The sequence below is a fragment of the Halichoerus grypus genome, chromosome 7 (genome assembly GCF_964656455.1).
Source record: "Halichoerus grypus chromosome 7, mHalGry1.hap1.1, whole genome shotgun sequence".
Lineage (NCBI taxonomy): Eukaryota > Metazoa > Chordata > Mammalia > Carnivora > Phocidae > Halichoerus > Halichoerus grypus.
In genome coordinates, this window is record NC_135718.1 from 40,333,763 (window position 1) to 40,345,982 (window position 12,220).

The window sequence follows — 12,220 nt, forward strand, 5'->3', positions numbered from 1 at the left end:
TGATAATAATGGCCTGGATGGGCCTTGGTAGGGATGCACATTGCAGGTGCTCCATATGTGTGAGAACCTCCCTCCCTCCCAGGGTCAGAAGAGTTGAGAATCCCAGCATCCTGGAAAGCCAGGCTTCTCCCGATGGGCTTGGGGCAGGACTAGAGCAGGTGGAGTTGGGCCAGAACACACCCTCCGTGCGCAGCTCCTTCCTCTGGGGGGAAGAGGCCTGGCGAGGGAGGTGGGAGACACCGGTCCTCATCACAGATACACAGGCCCTGGGCTGAGAAGGGGCGTGCAGAGCGGGAGGCTCCGGTCTGGTTGCCTGTGTCTGGCACAGAGTGGTACCCCACAAATACGTGTCAAAGGACAAATGCTGCAGCAGGAAAGAACAGTCCAGCAGATGTGCCAGAGGGCCGGCGGGCCAGCCCACCACACAAGAGCCTGCGTGGAAGGAATGTGCAGTGCAGAGATTTCTTTGTTTTAAGTTGAGAGAAGCTGATCTTCTTTGTTCTGTGAAGGGTCGCTCAAGTGGCCCTCTTGGATATGCAAATGCCTGACAAGTGTCCTGGGATCAGTTTGTAACGGGGACCTTTTGTGGCTGTGGGTGGTGAGTTCTGTTTTTTTATTTTTTGAGCGGCTTGGCAAAGATTGTGCGTTTCTCTGGCCTACAGCAGACGGGGATTTTGCTGGGAGAGTTGGTGCAGGAGAAATTTGTGGACTGATTTGCACCGAGAGCCCAAGTTTTCTGGAAGGAATGAGATGGTTACACCCATAAAGTGTTTTCACACTTTTTTTTTTTTAAAGATTTTATTTATTTATTTGACAGAGAGAAAGACATAGCGAGAGAGGGAACACAAGCAGGGGGAGTGGGAGAGGGAGAAGCAGGCTTCCCGCGGAGCGGGGAGCCCGATGCGGGGCTCGATCCCAGGACCCCGGGATCATGACCTGAGCCGAAGGCAGACGCTTAACGACTGAGCCACCCAGGCGCCCCTTCACACTTTTTTGACAACAAGAAATAAACATTACGTCCCACCCCAGGGCCCAGGCACACGCTGAAGCAAAGGTTTCACAAAATGGCTTTATTCGCATATGCAGTGTCCAGTGGCATTTTTAATTCTATGTGATTCTATCTCATTTTTAAAAATACTGGTCAAGACCCACTGAGCTGATTTCATGACCCCCTAATAGGTTGAGCCCATACTCTGAAAAATGCTTCCTGGTTTTGGAGTTCAGGAGATCTGCTGGGTGGACCAAGGCCAGGCTGCAGGAAGGACTCTGAGGCCATGGAAGGAGAGGCCTTGAGGGTAGTGAGCCCCATCCAGGGCTGAGGAACTAGGGAGGTGAGGAACAGTGGCCCTGGGGGCTTAACAGATACCAGGACTGCCTCTGACCCAGCTATCTGAGACCTACTGGTCCCCTGGAAATTGTGTAATTGTGTGTGTGTGTCTGTGTGTGTGAGATCTGACAGAGGAGGTCTGTAGAAGCTGGTGGATGGTCTCCCCAAGTTGGGGGGCATGTGCCAGAGGTTCTGTGTGTCTCTGGAGAGACTCGGCAGCCCTCTCCCTCCCCATGGGGGCATATCTGTGATGCCCAGCAGCCCATCCCCACACAGCTGTAATCTTGTTGCCCCTACCGCAGCCAGCTTGGGAGGGGACCGCCCCAAGCTCACCATCTTGGGGCAGCCCAGCACCCTGTGGGAGTGACCAAGTGAGGGAATCCACAGTCGTACCCCAGAGGCCCTGAATTATCTGGCAGGGAGCCCTCCCGACTGAGCAGGATGCTGAGGCCTGGATGGAACACCCAGGAGGAGTTACAGAAAGTGGCCCTTCAGTGGCCCTCTGGGACATGCAAAACCCCAGGGAATAGAGACTCTACCCATCCCCACATCTATGCTTTAGGTGCATGGCCAATGCTAGCTTCTGCTCAGTAGCCTGATGGGCATGGGATAGGAAGAAGTGGCCTGGACACTTATCCACCAGAACGGAGAAATGGGAAGCCGAGCTGTCCTGCATTTTCTCCTTCAACAACTAGGTGGCGGCAACAAGCACAAGTACTCCGTCCCCTTCCTAAGGACTCTGCATCCCCATCTCCCTCCTCAGGGGTAGAATTCTCCCACTCCAGCCCCTCCACCTGCCCAGCGCCCCATCCGCTAAGAAAGGGAAGGCTGTTGGGCACTGAATTTGTGTCAAGCTCTTTTCTTAGCACCCCAGTTAATCCTCACAGTCCTTCAGGACCTTCAGCCCCATTCATTGCCCCCATTGAAGGACTGAGGGTCATCCAAGATGTTGCAAATTGGAATTCAATTCAGACAGCCTTGGCATCCATTTCAGTATGGTGGCAAAATACAAGCCTGGGCATCAAATCACCTGACTGCCTTTCATGGCACCTCAGCCGTCCGAACCCCAGGGGTTCAGCCAAACCTGTTTCTTTTTCCTATGGCCATGCAGACTGTTTCCCAGCCTCCCCATCCAGTAAGACAAGTCACATGACTGAGCTTTGGACAATGGAATGTGGGTGGGAGTGCCGATATAGGCTGCTCTCAGCCCCTAAAATCCCGAGGTCTCCCTGCCCCCTATTCCCTCCTCTGACAAACAGATGGAGAGGATCCAGAGGACGACACCAAGGTCCTAGGAGGAGCCTGGGTCCCCAAGTGACCACATGGAGCAGAAACCCCTCCCCCTCTTCCCTTCATGCTGCTCTACACGAGATGGTGACCGGAGCAAGAGAGAATGTTTATAGGGTTAAGCCACTGACATTTTGCAGTTGTTTGTTACAGTAGCAAGCATTAATTACCTGATTAATGAGCTCGCCTTCTTATCTGCAAGTTGGGGTTATCAGCACTCCTTCTCAGGGTTGTTGTGTCAATGCTATACGTTGTATGTAAATCGCCAAACCTGGGGGCTGGCACAGTGCAAACACTCAAAGGCTCACCCCCTGAGGTCCCTCCCCCGCACTATCAGCAGCCACAACAATAATGGTGACAACAGCAAGGAGGGCGTGCTAAGCCCCAGTTGACAGTGCCATGCCTCTAGCTAGGTGGACCAGACAGCAGGTGGGCCAGCTCCGGGTGGAGGGTCTCATCTCCTGCGGCATGTGCAGATGCTAGGAGCCTTCAAGGGCACATAGGTCCTGTCTATGCAAATGCTTTGTCTCCTGGAAGTCTACTCTAACTGTGGAGACACACCATCAGGGAGGATCTGTAAGTGGGATGCTGAGCTAAGGGGATCATACACACTTAAAGTGACAGATGAGAGTCACGCTGCCTGTCTCTTCTCGTCACAAGCTGTGGGACCCCAGGTAAATCACTTAGCCTACCAGTGCCTCAGTTTCCCCATCAGCAAAATGTGGATGTAATAAGGTTCTTGTGGAGATTAAGTTAATAAATGTAGAATGCTCAGAACAGTGCCTGGCATGCAGCAGGTGCTCAATGTGCGTCGCTCTTCCTACCAAAGCAAGTATCCCGCTTAGGAACTCCCGGTCAAGCAGCTGAGAGCACCTTCAGACCCGAGTGTGTGGAAAGGCCTGATGCCACAGTCTCCCTCGAGGAGGTACGGCTGCAGCTGTCCAGGCCCCTAGGCAGGGGGCAAAAGCCCTCCCGACCAGGGCTGTGGCCTCCCGCTCTTTCCCCTGCTGCATTTCTCCCGGGGGCGGGAGAGGAAAGAAAGAAAGGCAGAAAGAGCAGGTGGGGGCAGGGGTGGGGGTGAGACTCCAGGAAAAGACAATGGGCTTTGTAAAATCCCTCTCTGGGCAGTCTGGCCAAGTTCAATGGCTGCAGGCCACATGAACAGCAAGAAAAATGTGGCCCAGGAATTTCTCCCCAACGATTCCCCTTGTCTTTCTCTGTGGGAATTTGGAGCTGCAGACACATTCCTTCCATGAACAACGTCCACAGCAGCTGAAGACCCATTGGCCAGAGCTGGGGAACCCGGCTGGCCAGGCACCTCTGGGGCCCCGCCTCCAGGGCCACCCCCACCCCCAGGAGTAGGCATGGCAAATGTGCTGGAGAACGGGCTCTCGTTGGCCGACTTCAGAGCCCACTCTGACCTCTGCCCAGCACTGCACACACCTCTCAAGAGCCGACTGTCTGGACAGTTTGTGCAGCTGCTTTTTCCCAAGCTGTCACCCAGAGGTGGAAACTAGCCATCTTGGACAGAATTCCTACCTCTTCCAGCCTCTTAGAGATGGGAATTCACTTTTTTCTAAGCCAAGTACTTCCTGGCTTAATACGAAACAATTTCCTAATGCTCTAAAATTCTTTTAAAACAGAGGGCTGCAAACTACATAAACCCACAGGCCAAATATGGCTTACCTGCTTTTCCAAATAAAGTTTTATTGAAACACAGCCACACCCATTCATTTATGTACTGTCTATGGCTGCTTTCATGCTACAAGGACAGAGTTGGGTAACTGCTGTGGAGACCATGTGGCCTGCAAAGTTTAAATATGTTTATGATCTACCCCTTAGAAAAAATTTACTGACTCTTGGTTTAAAGTAGAATATATTACCTTCACTTATTTACTTATATTCTTATGTTATTCCACAAAGGATTTAAGATGGCTTCTAATGAGAGCACTTAGTATAAAATGAAGGTAACACAATAGTAATAATTAAAAAAAATATAAGGACCAGAGAAAATACAAATAAAAGTAGAAAAGCAGGGGTGCTTGGCTGGCTCAGTAGAATATGCAACTCCTGATCTTGGAGTCATGAGGTTGAACCCCATGTTGAGGATAGAGTTTGCTTAAAAAAAAAAAAAAAGTAGAAAAGCAAAATCAGCACACACAAGCATGGATGTGATGGCCTACCTTAGGGCCTTCATACTTGCCAAAGCCAAACTTTAAATTTTCTCTGAGCTTCCTGGCAGCCAAAGGAAAAAAGACAAATAGGAGTTAAGTCTCATTAAAGGAAAGGAAAAAGCAGACCCGACCTTATGGAATCCACAGCCTTTTCTAGCACAAAGCAGTGTAGTCCTGCTTCAAACAGACTCTACCTTCCCCAGAGTCACATCCTTCATTAAAAAAAAAGAAAGAAAGAAAGAAAGAGAGAAAGAAAGAAAGAGAGAAAGAAAGAAAGAAAGAAAGAAAGAAAGAAAGAAAGAAAGAAAGAAAGAAAGAAAGAAAGAAAGAAAGAAAGAAAGAAAGAAAGAAAGAAAGAAGGAAGGAAGGAAGGAAGGAAGGAAGGAAGGAAGGAAGGAAGGAAGGAAAGAACGAAAGAAAAGAAAGAAACCAGAACAATTAGTCTGTAAAGTGAATAGTAACGGTAATGCTGCTGATGACAGATAATATGGGAAGAGGGGTGCTAGTGAACACATTTAATCAGATAGTGAAATCCAAACCTGTTGGCTTCCATGCACTGTGGTAGAAGTGCACAGAACATATTTTGAGATACGGGGTGAGCAGCCTCCCTTCTGTTTATCATTTCTGCAGGTCTGTTTCAGGGCAAAAACCGAAGCTGACTGGATGTAGCCCCGACTTGTCACTAACTTACCTTTCAGTGCCTGGCACAAAGCAGGCCCTCAAGAAATGCTTGATGTGGGGTGGATCTGGCTCGCAGATTTCCCATGAAAAGTGAGGAAGTTGTACTAAACCATAAAGTCTTTCCAGTTCTAGAACATCTGTGCGTCTTGGTGGTGTACACATGGTGTACACATTTTGGCCAAAATCCTACCACAGATCAGAACTTGATGGGAGGAGAGGATGGCGGGGGAGGCAGCCCAGATGGAGACCCTCACCTCCCAGAGGCAAGAGGCAGGAGTCTGGTCATTAGGAAGGTGACCTATGGTGGTCAGACTGTCCAGATTGCAGGGCGGGCTCTCCCACCCACCAGCTGTGTGACTTGGAGAGCTCACACGGCCTGAGCAGGTATCCATAGCCTCTCCTGTGAAAGGGTCCACACCGGACTGCTGTGAACAGGAAAGGAGATGCTAGCGACAGTATGAGAGAGGTTTGTGACACGCGGTCTACAAAGTGCCTTTGTCTTCAAGACGCCCCTTCTACAGGTGCCAAGGCTGCCAGGAAGTGGCCCTGACGCTGAAAAGCTAACAGAGCAATGAGCTTCCCGTGGCTTTCCTGCCAGGCGTGGTCCAGCCCTTCACAGGGGCTGTCTTTTCTATCCCATGTCTCACCTACAGATACGCCTTAGACCCATGGGGCCCTGGATTCAACACCAAGTGTTGTCCCTTTCCCCTCCAGAATATCTCCCAGAGTCATTAACAGCTCAGGCTCCAAAGCAAGATAGGCCAGGTTCCAGTCTGAGCTGACACTAATTAGCTGTGGGACCCAGTGCAAATTACTTTACCTCTCTGTGCCTCGGGGTCCTCCACCTTAAAGTGGAATAAATGATGATACCTAACACATAGGACTGCTCTGAACTTGAACGGAATGTCGAGCTCTTGGCCCAGCACACCGGCCCAGCCCGACAGTGCCGGTGATGAGTACTATATACTACTCCCCAGGGTCCAGTTGTTTTACTGCATCACAAACCACCCCGGAGGTTAGTGACTTACAACATCCGATTTGCTCACTACTCTACGGTGTGGGCAGGGCTCGGCGGGCCCAGCTCGTCTTTGCTCTACGTATATCGGCTGGAGGATCCATTTCCAGGGCGGCCTCACTCACAGGGCTGGAAGAAGAGGTTGCTGGCCTTGGCCTTGGTTCTCCCTGTGGTCTCTCTGTGCTGCTAGGTTGGGTTTCCTGGAGCGTGGCAGGCTCAGGACAGTCCCCCCACTCACAGGGGGAAGACAGTTCACCCCCAGAACTGGCCCAGAGTCACTGCTGTCACCTGTGGGTTAACACAGGTCATAAGGCAGCCCAGATTCGAGGGGACGGGCGCACGCAGGTGGGAGGACGGGGAGGTGTGGGTCACCAGGGCCACCCTGCTGATACACATCCCACCTGGTCTCCTCCTCTTCCCTCCTACTGCATCCCCCACTGCTGCGCTCAGGCAGCTGCCTTTTGCTTCTTAGCTTCTCCCTGCTCCCGGTCACCCCTTTCCGGTCCCTACTTCAGTCCCATGCCAGGCTGATGAGTCAGAATCACAGGCTGCCTCATTTTCCCCTACCCTAGATGCCCCGCTGCACTTTCCCACCCCGGAAACTAGCTCCTCAACAGTATCACAGCACTGCCCGTCAGAGGACCATTCTTATGCCATCCTCTGAGGAGCTGGTGTCCTCCTCATGTCTCAACGCTCATCTCAAAAAACCTCTGCTCTGACCCCCCCTCAGCACTGGGTCACTGCCCCCCACCCAGAGTTCTCAGGGTGTCCTCTTGGCCTCTATAGAGCTCAGGCCTCGGGTTTTCTCACGTTTAATTGTGTCCAGTCATTGTTTGGTACATAGATGAGTGAATGAATGAATGAATGAATGATCCATCATAGCCCCCAAAGCTACACCTGTGACTAAGATACCATGACCCCATTCCTACCATTCCCCTGAGCTGCCCAAGGCTGTGCTCACACCTTGAGATGGTACCATGAGAGTGCCTTGGTATGTCAGGGAGGAGCAACCTCCCTTACAGAGAGGTAGAAGGACCAGCTCCTGAGTCTCCTGAGCAAATCCCTGAATGGTCTAGGGCATTTCTGGAACCAGGAGCTCAGGCTGCACAAAGCCAGGATCCTAGCAGCAGCATCCTTCCTAGAAACAACTCCATATCCTCACTTTGAAATGGAATGAAGCATCGAAGGCAGAGCCCTGGGTGGATGGGGCTAGCCCCAGCCCCAGAGTTTTTGTCCTCCAAATCTGGTATCCAACCTTCCTCCCAGAGCCCACTGCGCTCACTGGAAACCCACCCCCCAGATTCTGGCTCTGCTTCCCAGTAGTGTGCAGGATGTTGGCCTTTCAGCTCAGTAAGTGATCTCAGAGCCCCCTATTACCCTGACTACTCTCCTGGAGTGGGGTGGCTTGAGCTCATCTGGAGCCTTGCACCACTGAGTATTCCTGATCTTTTGGCTCAATTCAAGATGGTTTGGGGTCATGATCAATTCAGGGAACAGAGCTACGTTCAAGGAGTTTGGTTTTTCAGGCAGATTCCATGCTCAGTATGTGCTTTTCCAGTTGCAGCCCATACCTCTATCCCTAAATGAGGAAATGCCATCTACCCATCCACCCATCTATCCATCCACCCATCTGCCCACCCACCTACCCACCCACCCATCCATCCATCTATCCATCCATCCATCCATCCATCCATCCATCCATCTATCCATCCATCCAACCATACGTCTTGGCTCTACCACTTACCACTTCATTGGTCTTGGGCAAGCTTCTTCACCTCCCTGAACTTGTGTTTCTTCCTCCGTAGGTGGAATCTAATGTCATCTACCTCATAGGATTGTCCTATGGTAAACTGTGATATTAGCACTTGTGAATTGCCTGGCACCTGGTAGGAAGCACATAGTGAATGTTATTTTTTTCTTCCCTTTTAAGGAATAGACACATAACTAGAAAACTATAAAAAGACAATGAATAATCAGGAATTAAATTGTGTGAAAACAAAGGCAGTAATACTAGAAGTTCTTGCCTTGCTTTCTGTCTCCTAAACTGCCCTGGGAGTTGATATTAAAAGTCACTTTGAAAAGTCGAGTATCCAAAATATATTTGAATGGTTCAATGGGGATGCTGACCCTCTATAATAGGCTCATTTGAAATGATCCTGCTTTGCTACTTCCTCTTAGAAAGATAAACAAGCAGCCCACAATGGCCGCTGTGATGTTTTCTTTTAAATCTTGCTTTCCAAATGTAGGACTTGGCCGTTGGACAATCACCCGGGGGCTCGCTCCCCGCACATGCTCTCCCTGAATGCAGGGAGCTCTAGCTTGGAATTCCTGGGGCCTCATTAAGCCCGCTGTGACTAAGTGATCTTGCCTGGTGCTAAAACTGTTTAAAATGACTTGGCAGCAACCATAAGTCAGGTCTCTCCGTTTTTTCTCAGTTCCTCCCTCTCTGTAACCCCCGCCTACATGTCATGAAGTGAAAACATCTTTCTTTCCGGATCTACTGCAGGACAACCCTTCTCTCTCCCTGAAAAAGCCTCATCCTGGTCTTTCTGGAGATTAAGGAGAGGGAGGCAGAAATCTGCCCCTTTGTTAATCTCTCCTTTGAATAAGACTTAACTCCTGGGAAAACCTCTTCTCAGCTCCAAGTCCTTCTTTCCTCGGGTCCCCCCCCACCCCAACCCCCAGTAACTGTTCTACTCCAGCCACAGGCAGCCTGGGCTAGCGGCTGCTCTCCTCCTGGACCACCTCTGTTTTCCCAAGAGGTAGGGCAGAAGGGAGAAAATCCCCAGCAAGCCAAAGCCATCAGAGGCTCATCATAGCCCTTTAGGCGCAGAACAGATCCCAGGACCTGATGGGCTGAGAAAGAACCTGATATTTAATTACACATTATGTAAATACACCTTTCTTTTGAGAAATTAGACCACTGTCAACATGCTAAAGTCTCTTGACACCATCTTTCAATCTGTTCTTGTCACTCACCCTCTCCGCAGAGATTTTTCTAGGCCCCAGCGTGGAGAGCTGTGCCGCACACCGAGTGACCCGTCTGGTACTATTTTGTAGGTGTGTGTATTTATGTAGGTGCTGCGAATCCATAGATCTCAAACAGTTAGCTCCAGCTCCCTACTTTGATACAGTATTTCGTTTCATGAAAATGCCCGTGTATTTGATAATCCTTTACCAATGAAATTTTGATTTCATTTTTTTGCAATTACAAAAAAGGCTGTGATGAATGGCCCTGTACAGATTTACTTGGGCACATGAGCAAGCATTTCTGTGGGGTGTGTGCTGAGAAATGGAACTGCCGGGCCCAGGATGTTAGCATTTCTAGTTAAAAGAAGCAGCTCACATGTTACCGTCCAAAGTCATTGCACCAAAAGTACCCGTTGGCCCAAACCTCACGAACACTTGACAATGATCGGTCACACAAGATACTTAGTGACCCGCTAGCTGTGTTCTTTATATATGTATAGTAAATATCTATAGATCTATGACTAGATCTATTATATCAACTCATTTATTCCTCAGAAAGATTCATTGGAGCAATTCTATTATTCTCTGTCTTATAGACAGGAAAACAGCACAAAATGTTTAAATAACTTGGTACCATCAAACCTTTAATTTGCGCTTAATGACATCTGAAACGGTGTCATTTCCCTCACTTTTCAGGTGGAGAAACAGTCTCAGAAGGAAAGTGACTTAGGAAGGTCACCTAGTCCATAGGTGAGGCAGCCAGGTTTGGGGGTAGCTTGGGCAAACACTTTTACTGCTACTGCAGTTGTAGAGTTCAGGTGAGCGGGCAAAATGAGACCCCCCTCCCATTCCCCCAGTGACCCAGGAGGTGACTGCTTAGAGGACGCAGGGGGAGGGAGGCGCCGCCCCCGCACAGCACACAGCAAGGCACCCTTCTTTCCCGCCCGCGCCGCCCAGAAGTCAGGCGGGTGTCGCCCCCCACCCCTCGGTTGGCTCCCGGCGCGCGGAGGAGGGAGCCGGAGACCGCTCGGGCTCGCACCGCGCCCCCTGGCGGCCCCTCGCGGGCGCGCAGGCTGGCGCCCCGGGAGAGTAACGGGCCGCGGGGAGGGCGCCCGCGAGGGCAGGGAGCCGGCGCGCGGAGATAAAAGCGGGCTGGCCGCGCGGCCGGCGCAATCTGCGCGTTCTCCTATTGATTAGCAGGGTCTGCCCGGAGGCCGGGATGCCCGCGGCGCGGGGCCGGAACGGAGCGTGAGAGGCAGGCAGCCGCCGACCCGGCGGCCCCGCGCGCAGCCCCGCGCCCGGCTGGGCACAGCCCGCGGGCCGGACCTCGGCCGCCCGGACCCGGGAGCGGGGCCGGCAGCAGGCGGCGCGGCGGGCAGCGGAGCCGAGCGGCGAGCGCAGGCGGCTGCCATGGGGCTGTGCTGCTGCAAGGACTGGAGGGGACACCTGCCGGCGCCCAAAGGTAACTCTCGGGCGCGCACGTGCGCCGCGGGCTGGGGACCTCAGCGCTCGGGAGCGGGACGCGCGCCGCCGGCTTCCTCCAGCTCCTGCCGGGGGCCGCCAGACCCGCCTCGGGGAACTTGTCCGCCACTTCTCCAGGGCCGCCCGCCACCTGCCTCAGCCCTGGAGAGGGCTCAGGTGTGGCTGCAACTCCCCGAGAGTCTCCGAACTTCGGAGCGTGCGTCCAGGTGCTCCTCTGGCCGCGCGGAGCCCGGCTGGGGGCTGGGGTCGGGGTCGCCGGGAGGGCGTGGGGGGGAGCCGAGCCGAGCGGGGCGCGCCCGCCCTCTAGGTCAGCCAAGTCCACGGCTGGGGCGGAGCAGCCCCCGGACCCGGCCCCGCCCCCCGGTCCTCTGCAGACTGAGCCCGGCCAGCGGCCCGCACCGCCTCTGCGGCTTAACCGCCGGGAGCGGGACCTCCATTCTCCTTGCCCGCCTCTGTCACAAACTTGGACCCAGGGACCCTGACTCAGAGTCTTTCAAAAGTCGCGGCAGAACGTGCGAGGGGAGCTGCTTGTGGAATGCAGCAGACGTGGAGAGGGCTCCAAGCGGGGAAAAGGGCTGAGGAGCCGGTGGCGGCGGCAGCCTAAGGTCCGGCCTCCTTCGGGCAGTGGCCTTTCTGGCTTTTAACCCTTGACTGACTGAACCTGAACCGATCCCTGTTGATTGTCAGAAACTTAGTAGTGCGTCGTTTTACTGCAGCGCTTCCCAAACTCACCTGACCCTAAAACTCACCTAACACCCCCCCTCCTCCCTGCTCATGAAACATGCAGATCGCCGGGCCCCACCCTGACCTGCTGGGTAGGCCCTGCGGAAGGGCCTGCGAAGCTGTGTTTAAGGACTTCCCCAAGTGAGGGCCATGACCAGTGAGTTGGGTAGCCTTGTATGTAAACCATAAGGTCAGTGTAGGCTTTCCCAGGATGGGCCTCAGGTCCTGATTCCTTGAAAAATATATTCTGGATCCGGATAAATGTATGACTGGGTCAAGCAGCTTGAAGGACTCTTGTCAGGTGATAATGATCCCACAAATGTACAGGTTTGTTTCACAAAGGGTTTGAGATAGCTTATATATAACATGTATAACAAATAAACATATTTTAAAAACTGAACCGGATTCTACATTTAAACAGACCTCATTGAGCAAAGAGAGAAAAGAGCCCAGTTAATCTGGCCATAAGATACTATCTGTGGTTGAGACTCTCTGCAGCCAAAACTAAATAGGAAATGTGACTGGTTGCATGGTTCTCATTGCCCAAAGCAACAATTTTCT

At 52.3% G+C, this 12,220-nt stretch overlaps 1 protein-coding gene across 8 annotated transcripts in view; it reads left to right on the plus strand.

Annotated features, from left to right (window-relative positions):
- Positions 1 to 12,220, plus strand: part of ARHGAP22 (Rho GTPase activating protein 22) — a 172,338-nt gene that overhangs the window by 96,294 nt on the left and 63,824 nt on the right. Inside the window, exon 1 of one of the 8 annotated variants that reach the window (XM_078077465.1) lies at positions 10,783 to 10,916. The exons of the other annotated variants lie outside the window; for them this stretch is intronic. Within the exon in view, the coding sequence (XP_077933591.1) occupies positions 10,865 to 10,916 (52 nt within the window). The 5' untranslated portion in view covers positions 10,783 to 10,864. Of the gene's footprint in view, positions 1 to 10,782; positions 10,917 to 12,220 lie in introns of those variants that run through there. 8 annotated transcript variants of the gene reach the window in all.